The following is a 13,655-nucleotide window of genomic DNA, read 5'->3' as shown; positions in this document are numbered from 1 at the left end:
ATCAGCCATCCTGAACCATAGATCATATTCAGGAGTACATTATAAACTATGAAGTGGGTATGTGATTTAAATGCAAGATAATGACATCTTTCAGTTGAAGTTTTGTGAACAGTGTTGCTGGGACCTATAGAGTATTGCTGGGCATCATAAGCGTCCTACTAATGATGTTGCTTTTACTGGTTCAGTATTAAATTTGTGCTGGTGACTTTGTAGATGGAATATCAGAGTGAGGGAATTGATGCTACTACAGTGGAGTATGAGGACAACCGTCCACTTCTAGATATGTTCCTCCAGAAACCTATGGGTCTCCTGTCTCTACTAGATGAAGAAAGTAGATTTCCTCAGGCAACAGACCTAACTTTAGTTGGTATGTGCAAACAAAACTCCTGGGGAATAACAAATATATTTTGAGAGGGTGGAATGACATCCTGAGTAAATTTTTACTAGCCTAGTTGTCCTGCTGAGGTTGTGCCATATCATTTGACATTTTAAGTATAATTTTCATTATGCTTCTTAATTTTTCTTTTCTTAGTGTTTTCTGGGGTTTTGTATTGCAAAAGTTACCTTACATGTTAGGTGTCAAGGGCTTATTGTCTTTCTAGTGTTACAAGGAAATAACCTGTGTTTTGTCCCTATATGTAAAGTACATTGAGCAGCATTTATCCCCATTTATTGAAGGGAAGGCTGAGAAATAGTAGAATCTTGTATCTAGGACCACCCTGTGAGCAGAATTAGTGTTGAGAGTAAAATTTAGATCTCCCAGGCTCCTAGGCCCATGTTTATCCAATTAGAAAATACTGCTTCACTCCAGATTATCTCATCATAAATAGAAAGTGTGTGCTATTTCTGGTGTGCCATCTGGCTGAATATTTCCCCTCCTTTATGCATATTTTACATATATTTTAACAAATCTTGGTGCCAACTTTAAAATGTGCAGCACATGCCATGTTTAAAACTGTTGTCTTGCTTTTATTTAATAGAGCTATGTTTTTCCCTGCAATATGAAACAGGGAGTTTCAGTTCCTTCAATGGAATGTGCAGCAGAAACTCAAACTGTTAGTCAGAGAGAAATAACGGCTGCCTGTTAAATTGCACAATATATCTACAAGACTTCTCACTCTACTAGGCTGAATTGAAAGTTAAATTTAGGTCACAGATAGAATAAGTACTATGGTTTCTTCCAGTCCTCATTTCTGTACTAAAGCTATGTGCCTCTCTGTGGGTCCTATAAATCAGTTAATACTGAATATTGAATTTAGGCTTCCACAGAGGCGCTTTCCTTGGTCCAGTGTCAATCATTCTTACTGCTGATCTGTACACAGTACAGCAGGATCCCTCAAGGAGACAGCAAAGTGGGGTATTTTGCCCTCTCCAGCTGTGCCAGACAATCATTAATTCCACCACCCTCCCACCCGCCCCCCCCCCCTTAAATTCCAAACTTAGTTCTTTTTGCTTTAAATAGAGACCTGATTAAACATTAATAGAAAGAAAAACCTAATACAATATATTAATGGGTTCTAACATTAGAAAAAAGTTTTGATAATATTTTCTGACCTACACAACATGACAAAGAATTTTATCTGTTGATTCTGGCCTCAGGTCTCTAGTTGCTTGTTCAGATGAAAAATACAATAGCAAGTTTTACAGTATCAGCACTGATTTAATTACAAAATATTAGAGAGCATACAAAATATCGCAGGGCATAAAAGACATTTTTCTTACAAAATGATGTTTCTTTTCCTGTCAGCTCTTTAGAGGTAGTAATGGGAAACAGAAAGCCTCTTTAGAAGAGATTTTAGATAGAAGTCTCTTTTTCTGTAGGAGTCCAAAGGTAAATGAGAGGTGGTCCCAGCTTGAAGACATTATCACATACTTAAAACATGATGCATAGAGTTAAATGAATGGGGAAAGCAAGATAGGGTAAATACAAATAATGGGCATTTAAGCCAGCAGGATATACACACAGCTTTGAATGTACTTAATTGAAATAAACCCACTCCAACCCCATATATACATGTAAGCAAATTCATAGCAAAATGTGAGAACTCATCACACCCTCTTATTGGCCCCCTTACTTGATAGCTTTCCATGCACAAATGCACAAAACTATCCACAAACAGTGGGATTTGAAAGACAGTCTTCCCAGGCTAGTTTAGAATAAGCTGTTCCATGCAGAAGTGGCAGCTTGGAAGAAAGCACAGAGAAGCTGGCACACAGCTATTTCTGAGCAATGTGGTAATATATGTGTTTATTGTAGTTCTGGCTTCTTGAGCAGCAAACTGTCCCTAATGAGGATGAAGATTTTACTTAGTCACTCTAAGTCACTTATATCAATGTCTCTTCTCAATGTCTAGATAAATTTGAAGATAACTTACGATGCAAATATTTTTGGAGACCAAAAGGAGTAGAACTGTCCTTTGGTATTCAGCACTATGCTGGAAAGGTAAGGTCATGTGATTTTTATTTAGTTCAAATAACAGTCGTGTAGTCATTATTTGTTATATCCAAAGTTTCTGCTTAATGTTTGTGGGTTTTTTTTCTCATTTTAAGAGACAAAATGATAAATTGTGCAGAAACATAGAATCTATGATAAAATGTTCATGTGCAGTAGTCCATTTTAGAACTTATCCTTAGGGCTCTTTCACAAGCTGTGTAGACAGTAACCATCTTTTATCCTGAAATAAATCTGACACCAGAAACACCATTACTACAATAATTTTAAAGGAGCAGCTCTCTGGAGCCAGAACACGCTATGTGATTGTTAACGCCGTGTGAATGCCACAGTAGTTCTGTGTGTGAGTGAACATAAGTATATGGATAAAATGCAATGTAAAACAACATCTGTAATAGAATTTAAAATGCTACAAAGAACACTGGAAAGGCTGGAGCTAGCTAACAGCAATATTTTCTTGTACTCCATAGCACCTAATATCTTTTGTTCTCAGCAGTTCATGTATTATTTTATATGGGGAATAAGGGACCAGTTGTTTTGCATAACATGAGTTTTGCTTGTAATTTCAGGTCCAAGTTTTTGTTTCTAAGCAAAATTGAAAGAAAATACCCATGTTTTATTTAGTTAACGATAAAGTCTCATGTTTGGCTCATTATAAGACTCCAAAATTTTAAGATAGGTTCTAGTAAACTTTGTTCAGCTTTCTGGCTTGTTAAGAAGAACTGTAAAATCTCACACAAGTTTAGTAAATTCTTCCTACCCCAAGTGGCCAAGTCATGAAAATACTACTGACCAGCTGTCTATTACAGAAAAACTTTCAGTTTCTGTGTAAACTAATGGACTCCAGTGGAATTAGGTTAGAGAGGAATAGTGTTAGTGGTAAAAAACCAGGTCTAAAACACTACTGTAATTTAAAAAAATGAAAACAAGTTAAGCAAAAGTAACTGATTCTTATATGAATACATTAACCAGGCTGTAATTCCAAATAAAACCAATTAAAATAATTGAAATAAAGGAATGTTTTGTTTTCCCGCTGTCATTTTTGAACAGTGAGAAGCCTATTTTAATGGACCTAGATATGCAACTTATTCCTGTTCCTCCAACAGGTGTAGTTAGAGATCACAAGGTTGATGCAGACAACAAATAAACGATGACACCTGAGAATCATTTCTTATTTCACATGTAAATTGTCAACTTAAGCTTTAATGAGGTACCTGTTCTACTCATCATGCGTACCCTGGTTTGATGTGAGAAAGCATAATACAAAATCATTTAAGCCATTTAACCTAATTGGATGTGCAGTGACATGCTATGAGTATAGGTGCTGTTTATAGCCAGTTCACATTCTGAAGACACTGCTGTAACTGTACCATTTTAAGTCATTTGCAGATAATTCATTGGCTTGTCAGCTCCAAACTAACTGGTCTATTTAGTCATCTTGACTGTTCACATTTTAAAGAACATAGTAGGTTTTGGGTAGCTGTTTTGGCAACTTTTATGTTTCCCATGCTAGGTATTATATGATGCCAGTGCATTCCTTGAGAAGAACAGAGACACTCTTCCTGCTGACATAGTGGTGGTGTTGCGCACCTCCGAGAACAAACTTCTTCAGCAGCTGTTCTCTAGCCCATTAACAAAAACAGGTATTTTCTGCACAGCTTTGCTAACATTGCAGTCTCTTCAGCTACCTGCTCCTCTAAAACTCTTAATTGTTTCTGGACAATTTTTTTTATTTTTCTTTTTCAGCTCTGCTGTTTAAAGTTTCCTAGATATCTGAAATGTTACAGTCATATTTATTTTTAAACATGTGGACATGAATTCTAAAAAATCCAAGCAGCAAGATTCATCCCTCACCCCAGAGAACGCGAGATTATCTGACTTGCAGGGCAAGAACTCGTTCTCAGAGTAGCATGAGAATATGGGAGTTTCTTGGGTGTTAATGATCAGTCCTCAGCTGACAAAGTCTTGTGTACCGTGCCTTACAGTTCACGTGTAATGTAGAGTTGTTTTGAGGTAATACCCATCTATTTAGATGCACTGATGCAATACATAAAGTTTCTTACAAATTGTAAAGAACACATACTAATCTGCTAGAATTACTTAAAGCTATGACTTACATTAAAGTGCATAGATCTATAGCTAAATAAAGCAGCAAGATGAAGTTTGATTACTCCATGAATAGACATGAATAGATGCCAGAATACCAGTAACCTATACAAATGATGCACTATACACGCAGACAAGCCAACAAATGTACACATCTCTCAGTACTTTCTACATTTCTAAAGTATCTTTTTCATAATAATTAAGGAAAAGTTGCAATGCTAAATAATAATCTAAATACACATTAGATAGCAAAATTCTTGTGATCTGGTATGACATATGCAAAGAGGTTCTTGTATGTTTAAGTACAATTAAGTGTACACTCTGTAGGCTTATTGTACATGGAGTGTATATGCAATTCTCTGCCTGTGCAGCAGCTCTGTCTGGGATTTCTGGACCCTCAGTAGTCTGTTCATAGCCTCTGATGATGCCTTTAACATCTCTTGAGATTTCTATGTAGAAAAAAATCATCTGGAGACAGATGTGTATTGGAGCCTTCTTTGCATAAGCAAAACTGATAAAAAAAATATCTGTTTGTATTCTATATAGGATAGATTCCTGTTGCAATGTCTCTGTTCTTTTCCTGTAATTAGAAGGCTTTGGATTACCCCCCTTCAAATTACACCTTTAGAGATCCCTGAGTGGTGAGGATCCAATGAGGTATCTGCCTCTCAGCTATGACGAACTTAGGTGAAGGGGGATATAGTTTAAGATGAAGTAGAATTGGTTTGTGCCCAAGTGGGGAACAAAGAATCTTTGTGTCTATTTCTGACATTTGAGTCCACATTAAACTGGTAAAAAAGACTCTTTTGCTCATGTTGGATAGATCAAGCAAAGCAAAAAAGAAAGCTCGCATCTGGTCAAATGTGCCTCTACACCCCTCTTTACTAGCCATTTTATACCTTGGAGCTATTGTCAACATGAAACAGATTAGATGCTCTGCCCCAGTTATCAGTCCCAATTATTGTAAATATTACACTTTTTGTTTTATCGTTATTTTTAAATCAGAATGCTGATGCTTTCATACAAACTCATCTTCCTCTGGCTTTTTAGAGATATTTTCAGTGGCAGCAGCACTGAATTTCAGTATTTGCCCAAGGTGCATAGAAGGTTCAATAAGAAGATACTTCTCATTGCAGTAATTTACAGTTACAATTTTGATGACTTTCCACTGTTTTGTTTTGCCTCTTACATTCCTTCCTTGTTTCCTATTTACATGAATGGCGTGCTTTCTGCCTCCCGTTACAGAGCATTTACCTTTCCATGAAGAGCACACAGCAAGTTGAGCATCGTCTGTATTTGTCTAGTTGGTACAGGAAATCCTGTTAAAAAAATTGTTGTGCATATGCTCCTGTGCATGGCGTTACAAGAATAGTTTAAAACCCGTATGTCATTTTTATTTTTTAAAAGTCTTTGTGATTTTGCTCTATTTTTTCCAGCTGTCTAATGTAATTGGCACTCACATCCTGTGTTGGGGCCTCTGTGTTCTAAAATCAGATTGTTGCCAGGTTTAGTTTTGGCAGCTTGCAAGATAAATGAAAGGTTTGGCTGAGAACAGAAGGTATCGCTGGCAATACCGCTTCATCTCTGCTCAGTGAAGAAAGATAATGCTATTCTCTTAACTTTCTACAAAGAGGCTTTTGTAAACAAAAGAATAGTGACTCTGTAAATGTCCCATCATACTCTGTCCTTGCCTTTTAGCCCTTTTCCCTCCACCCAACATGTGCTTCATTCCTAAGCCAACCAGAAAAAATGCAGTTTAAGATTCATAAACTTGATACAATTTTCTCCACCTTTTTGTCGACTACTAACTGATGTGAAAGTTAATAATTTACACGGAAGCCACATTGCATCTTTCCAGGTAACTCTGACTTGAAATGAGCCTTCTGCCAGTATCTCTGGTGTTTTGTTTGAAGATGAGTGACAGCACATTCTCACATCTGCTTGCAACTAGCTCTGGAATTTGCAGCGTAGGTGGTTTTTGCCAGGCAGTAATCTCAGTATGTGCGATAGTCACTAGGTGGTGCTATCCCAGAAGCAAGAGGGAATCTGAGACTGGTAACATGGGTCTCACAATTACTGAAAATGTAGTTCTTAAACACCAGTAAGAACAAAAAGATGCCTTTCCCACCCTAAGAAGATCCTCTGTTTGAAGTATATTTATATCTGTCCTGTCTTCTGCTGTCAAAAACTGAGCAGCAGCAAGAAAATAAATATGAAAAAGACTGAATTCTTTTACTAATTTAAGATCATGTTAATCCCTGTAATTTATCAAATACACTTATCCCCTCTTAACAAATGCTTCTATTTCACAGTAGCAGAATGTGTACTTTGAAGGGCCAGAAATTAACAGCAGGACATTAATTATACATTTGTAATAGTAATTTATAGTTAAAAGAGTGCACAACTACTGATATGAGGCACCAGAACTTAAACATTCTGGCACTGGTTTTGTACTGTGTATTGCATGTTTTGTCATCTTCCAGTGGAAACTTAGGCATGTTTGGCATGTTTTGGAATCTGCACTTTCTAGGGACCTTTAACCTTAAAACTGAATGAAGATATTCTTGTTTAACCTACCAGTTCTCCCAATTGCTTCCATATTTGTCACTTTTTTCTACAGACACAGCTTCTTGTGCTGAGAATTCTGTATATTCTGGAATTAAAATAGGTTTACTCCAAATACAAGAGAGAAGTAGAGCATTTTAAAAAATGCTGCCACTACTCTGGTTGAATATGCTTGTTCCCATTCAGATGTAATGCATTCCTGTTTGACTCTAGTTTTAGTTTATCACTGTTGCAGCCAAAGCATCAGAGAGAAAAGGAATCATGTGATCTAGAAAATAGAGTCCCCTTGTAAGAGAAGAGGGCTTTAACTGGCAAAATTAAGGAGAGCCTTGTTACGTTCACTACTGGTATCAGTGAGGAGTCAGACCATTTGACTCACTGTCCTGATATTCAAGAATTTTTGCGGCATCACCTTTAAGTGGTGGTACTATCAGACTGCTTGGGCAAAGCACCACTGGAGCTTTTTGAGACTGCAGCTCCTTCTTCTGCTTTCCTCTCTCTTACCTTGTGTTCCCCAGCTGACCAGATTATGCTGGTGGGACAGGGAGGTGTGCCAGAGGGGCTTCACCTCAGAAAAGCTGCAGTACATGATTATCTACTCTTGAAACACAATCTCTGCAGAGTTTTTCCCCTCCTGTGACTTGCAGACCTTTAGAGCTTTTGTCAGGGTTGCTTCCTCTGCCTTAGGTCCTCACTGGAGAGAGGGGGGAGAGTTGCCCCCCTGGAGGGAGGGAAGGGGAAATCCTCCAGCCTTCCCACCACCAGAGGAGGGATGCTGGGAAACTTCCATGTCCTAGCTCTGAGGATCTGTAGGGGCTGGGCTCGGCCGCATAGAATAAATACAGAGCTGAGTACCATTCTGCTACAGCGACATCATGTAATAATGTCTTTATTTTGTCTAAATTAAGACATTTTTAATTTATGTCTAATAATTTTGGTAGCATTGGATATTGTTCACACATTCAGAGTGAAATACTATCAATATATGATCTGTTGTTAATAAACACTCATGTTTCATGGTGCCTAGATATTTGAGCATAATCTGTCAAAGAGAACTGGGATGAAAGTTTTCACAGCCTTTGCTGAAGAGTTAGGATAGTGATGTTTTAACAAGGGATATTTTTTTTCCAAAATAGGACAAAAATAGATTTTTTCAAAAACAAATTAATTCTAATTAGCGTGGCTAAAGGTCATTTGCTCTCCTCAGTATTGATTTTTAATCTGTGTTCTTTGTGCCTTTGAGTCTCCAGCCCTGTTTACAGCCCTCAGGCAAAAGTAATGATAAACAATGTATGTCTCATGTTAAAAAAAAGCAAAACCAAACCAAACAACTAATGGAGCAGGTGGTGAGAGAGAACATGAAAAAAATGTTTGGGGCTTTTGTTATGCAGACTAAAATACACAAGAATTAGGGCCTTTTGCAATATCACTTTAAAGAACTTGGTGCCAAGAGTACTGTCTCAATACTAATTTGGCTGTAACTTTGGTAGCAGCTGATTCCTCATGAAGAGTCAGAAACTGACGGAAACAATTGGATTTTCTTGCATTTCAGTCCCATGAACAGATACTACTGGGCACAGAGTGAAATCTTGGCCAGTTGAAATTGTAGACGCTTTGCCATTGTTTTCAGTGTAACCCTGATTTGACCTGTCATGTTTGTCACTCCTATTGAGCACAAGCCCTTCCTCTAGCATTAAGTAGTGCCAGAAATCTAGCATGTCTCCATTTGGGTTTAGCAGATTTTTTTCTCTTCATTCCACACATCACAATAGAGCAAAAGACTCAAATACATCTTAAATTTTACTAACTTACCTTACAACAAAATATTTTTATAATGGTACTTTTGTGTTAGTATTTTCAGCTCTAAGAGGTAACTGCAGGCACTCTTAAGTCAAATGAATTGGATACAAAGCCATTGTAATTACAATTTCCTCTACTTAAAGATGAATCAGAATTTATATTTTGTAAGAATTTTGGTCGAGTTAGTGGAAGCTATATATTTTCACTTGGGACGCAGAGGCTTTCCTACTTCTAACTGGCCCATATGTTAAAAGCATATAAAAGTTAATTGTTTTTGGTTTGCTGCTAGTGTTGTGTGCAGAGAGAGGCTTTAAACCACAGCTGTGCAACGTAACAATTGTGAACTTTCCTGGGTTGCAGATGTGGGACATCAGTAAACTAAATTAAATGTAGCTTAACTGAGTTTGAGAGGTAGAGTGTTGGATTGCTTTTTATTTAGTTTTTCACTTGAGCATTTTACAGTTCAGTGTTTCTTTTTCTTCATATCCTAAGGTTTTCTGTCATAGGCCAAATGCAGCGTACAGATACTCACAAGACTTGCTAGCAGTAGGATCCAAAGCATGCCCTAAGTAGCCCTAATAATGGAATTAATTTAGAAACAGAACCATCTATCAGATCAAAGTTAAGATCTCAGTCCTGCTAAAGCTTTGTATAAGATATAACAGTTACTTAATGTTGAGAATAACTCCCTATAAAGTGTGGAATTGCTCATGGCAGTAAGAACAACAGCTGAGAAGTGTCAAGTTAGATGTATCACGTTTATGTTTGGTATAGGGTGTTGCCCAAGCAAAAGTCCACGGTTTTTAATGAGACTTCACAGATTAAATTGTACTGAAAATGGGTAAAGGGCATAGGGTTTTTTTTCTCCAAGTGCTTGCAAATTGAACCCTAAAAAAAGTGCAAGTGAGCAACTTTAAGAACAGATCTTGATGAGCTTACTGATTGGATTCATAACAGGCCGTTCTCTGTAGAACAATTCTTGATGATAATTTTTCTTTCCCTTTCTCTCAGAAGAGAGGAGATATCTTCTCAATTTTCGTGTTTCTAGCCTAACTTCTCAATTCTATAATGAACTTTATCTCACAGTAGTGAATAATAATTAATCTTAACACTTCATTGTATACTAATTAAATTCAAAGTGTGTTGATATTGAGGAAACAGAAAACGTATTATACAGAAGATGTTACTGTTTTTAATATGAACTAGTAGACTGTGGGATCTCACTGTGCAGCATATACAGAATTTAAATAGAGACATATTCAGAGAGCATTTTACAGTAGTTTTAATGAGTAGTTTACTAGGCAGTTTCTACAGGCACTATGCGCTCTAAGGACAAACTGTCAAGGATGCTCAGTACATCATTGGAAGCATTCAGTAGCTCTCAAGATCAAATCCTAGAAGAGCAATTATTTTTAAATTTACTAGTGAGTTTGTAGAGCAGATAGGTTTATTAAATATTCAGATAACCTTACTGGTTTGAATATCCATAATGTTTTTTGGTTTGTCCTTTTCAAAGAATGTACTTATATTTCTTACTCTTTCAAAATAATTGATTTAGGGGTTAATGTATCTAAGATGAATGTAGTTGGTGGAAAACAAATCTCTGAGTCTGTGCTGGATTTTGTGTATTTGTTTCAGAGTATTTTGTACTGAGTGTGCTGTCTTACCATGATTTTGTACTTTTATCCATTTTCTTTATTCTTTTACCCAACAACAAACTGTAAAGGTCAGTACTTTACTAAACCAGCCTTATCTTTTCTCTTATTATTTGACTTTTTCTCACTTATTCTGACCTGAGGGCTTGATGTAGGAGAGTCTGTGACTGAACTGCCTGCGCAGCAGGTCACAGCGTGTGTCAAAGACAGAAAATGCATTTGTGGGTACTTGTATGAACAGATACTTGTTTCATTAAATGTGGAGATACAAATATAAATGAGATTAATGTTTTGAATTACCGCAGAAATAAATTATTTTGTGCTCCCTGTGATAATACATGGAACTGCTGAGATCTAGAGGAGCAAACGTTCAGCTAAGAAGCCTTTGAGACTTGATTAAATCAGTAGTCAACATCATTAATGCCTAGATTTCAAAAATGGTGATGCCTGGGACTTTCAGAAAGTTCTGTAACCATGTTTTGTCCTAAAGTAAGACTTTTAAAAGACAGCTCAGAAGACAGTCATAGTGAGGTCAGAGAAAATGTTCCTCCATGTTATTCCATGTGCTTTCAGTGACATCTTTATACCTGAATTTTTGCCACTAATTCATTGGGAACCTTCACTGGATTTAGTCAGATTTTGATCAGACTGTGTATGTATGGAGCAACTTCAGCAGCAGGTCTTAAGTGATGAAATATATACCATAAAATATTTTATACATTGTATAAAGAGGGAACATACTCTGGAAATAGAAACAGTGGACTGGAAATCACAATTCTTGGCTTCTTCCGGGTTTCCTGTTTGTTCACTGTTCTGGTAGAAAATTTTTTTGGCCTCAGGTTAAACTGAATATGGTGAAGCTTAATTAGTGTTTGAGGACAGTCCTGAGATTGTCAGAGACAAGGTGCTAAGGTGTAAGCTACCAGAATGCTTGCTGTTGTTTCATGTTGGTGTGGGTGCATAGATAAAATACCGAGAATAACTACCCTGTTCTTCATAATCAAATTTTATTTTTCTAGATAAAGCATATATCGTTGCAGGGGGAGAATATCTTACATAACATGCACGAGAAAGGATGTCAATTACATAAAACAATGAAGGAGGCCAGAGCTGAATTAGCATGTGTGGTAACCATGCTTTCAATTGTTAGAAGTATTCTTCCACATAACTCTGGAAGAATAAATAAACTTCTTGTCTCTCCTGAATAGAAGTAATTAGAATAAAGAGATTCTGGCTACTGAAAATGAATGGAGAATGCCTCAACAATGAAGTCTTCACAGAAAATACACCTCTGTAGTTTTCTTCTAATCTGAGTTACAGATGTGGTACAGGAACCAGGGCAATCTGCTGGGGCAGTAGAAAACCTCGTGTCGATGGTGAGGTACTTTGCTGACAGCAAAGACTGCAGCATTCTGTAGTGTCTGCTGGTCCCCAGAGATTACAAGGTTTGTTGCCCCGAGGTGATTACATAAAACAGCATCAAATTGTACACTGCCAAAGATGTGGATGGAAGTTGCTAAGAACTGTGTCTGAAAGAAAGTCCTGTGTCTTCTGACAATGTATAAATCATAAAAACCTGAGCCACTTCGTTCTGTAATTCAGCAGCTGGGAGACTGTCCAGATCAGGCTGCAGCTAGCCTGTCAGTCAGTCTCCAGCAAGTTAGTCAAGTCTCCAGCTAGTCAGGCTACAGACCCGACTAAAGAAAATGCTGGGCATCAAACAGTAGAAAACTCCAGCATTTTTTGTACTGTAAGTTCTAATTGCTTTTTACAAACAGTTTTTCATTTTTTTCATTTTTCTCTAGATGCAGATAGTTAGCTCTCAGCTGTACTTAGTGTGCTACTCCTATCATTAGTTCTGTGTTTGGACTAATGCTTCCCAACCTATGCCCACTGGGCTGTGGACAGATAGTTTGTCCAGCAGGCAATCCACTCCCCCTCTGCTGCCCTCTTTTCCAGAACCATGTGACCCTCCCTTGTCCTGAGCCTGGTAACCTGTCTGTCAACAGGATCAGGCTATAGCATATATGCTTTGCCTGCTGTCTGTAACTTTGGTTACGTCATGGGACTATGATGTTCTGAGAATCACGTAAGGTTTGCTTGTGTATCCTCTGATCACATACGTGCCTGTGATATTTCAGGAAATATCTGCATTTCAGTGAACACGCTCCCAATTGAGTAGATGGCTACATGTCTGGTTGAATTTAGCTGGAAAATCGGGCACGTTGCCTGAAGTAGCCATTAATAGTCAAGGTGGTGTTTTTAAAATATCTTGGGCACTACCACTAACTTTCTATACACCATAATCTGTTCTTTACTAGGTAAGGGTAAAAAATAAGACCTTTCTTACTGAGATCATACATTTACATATCTGAGAATATAGTAGGCAGTTTGACCTTCATTTCATCTCAGCAGCTGTCAGTGTCTTTCTTCCCTTGCATTCTACAAGAAGTCTACTAACCTACTGTGTTAAAACAGTATTTAAACACAGCCACAATGATGCTTATAAGCAAAGTTTAATTGTTGCTGTGAGCATCATAGTGTGTATTTGCCAGTGTGTGCCTTACTAATGTGGAAAGTGACCACTGAATTGCTGCAATGTGTGCAGTAGAAAGCATAGCAGCACTGAATTTACACTCAGGTTCTCCAGTCACAGTCTAGCAATGTAAAGCTTTTAAGTATTTGTAAATATGATCTGCGTCCACTTCATGCTAATAAGACTGAAGAAACCTTTAGTCTAATTGAGGATCAGGAACAGAATTTGTCACTTCACTATGGCATGGATTTTTCATTTCAAATGATCTGGGGCAAAAAGTGCATCTTTTTTGATTCTGAAACAATTACTCATAATTAGGTTATTCCCAGGTGGGCCTCACTGTTCCTAAGGCTTTTGTGGTTATCAGATTCTGTTTTGTAATATGGATCTGATTTTGGAAATACTATTTCTCATTTTTTTTTATTTACTTATTCTGAATAGGAAATTATTGTCTTTTCAGAATAAGCAGCAGTGGAAATGTGTCTATATTGATAGTTGCATTCTACAGACAGTATTTTTGTAAATATATTCTTATGTAGAA

At 37.3% G+C, this 13,655-nt stretch overlaps 1 protein-coding gene across 10 annotated transcripts in view; it reads left to right on the top strand.

The window, feature by feature from the left end:
• The window catches only part of MYO3B (myosin IIIB), a 207,619-nt gene that overhangs the window by 108,923 nt on the left and 85,041 nt on the right, over positions 1 to 13,655 (top strand). For 6 of the 10 annotated variants that reach the window (XR_003554319.2, XM_027786370.2, XM_027786367.2 and 3 more), the window contains 3 exons: positions 214 to 367; positions 2,355 to 2,443; positions 3,966 to 4,095. Coding sequence is in view for 7 of the 10 variants with exons in the window: in XM_027786370.2 (XP_027642171.2) it covers positions 214 to 367; positions 2,355 to 2,443; positions 3,966 to 4,095 (373 nt within the window). In the remaining 3 variants the exon portion in view is untranslated. Of the gene's footprint in view, positions 1 to 213; positions 368 to 2,354; positions 2,444 to 3,965; positions 4,096 to 13,655 lie in introns of those variants that run through there. The other 4 variants (XR_008748564.1, XR_008748563.1, XM_055812970.1 and 1 more) reach the window with 3 other exon arrangements.

Source organism: Falco peregrinus, chromosome 8 (genome assembly GCF_023634155.1).
Source record: "Falco peregrinus isolate bFalPer1 chromosome 8, bFalPer1.pri, whole genome shotgun sequence".
Taxonomy (NCBI): domain Eukaryota; kingdom Metazoa; phylum Chordata; class Aves; order Falconiformes; family Falconidae; genus Falco; species Falco peregrinus.
The sequence above is the reverse complement of the archived record's forward strand: the minus strand, read 5'-3'. Positions and strand labels throughout refer to the sequence as shown.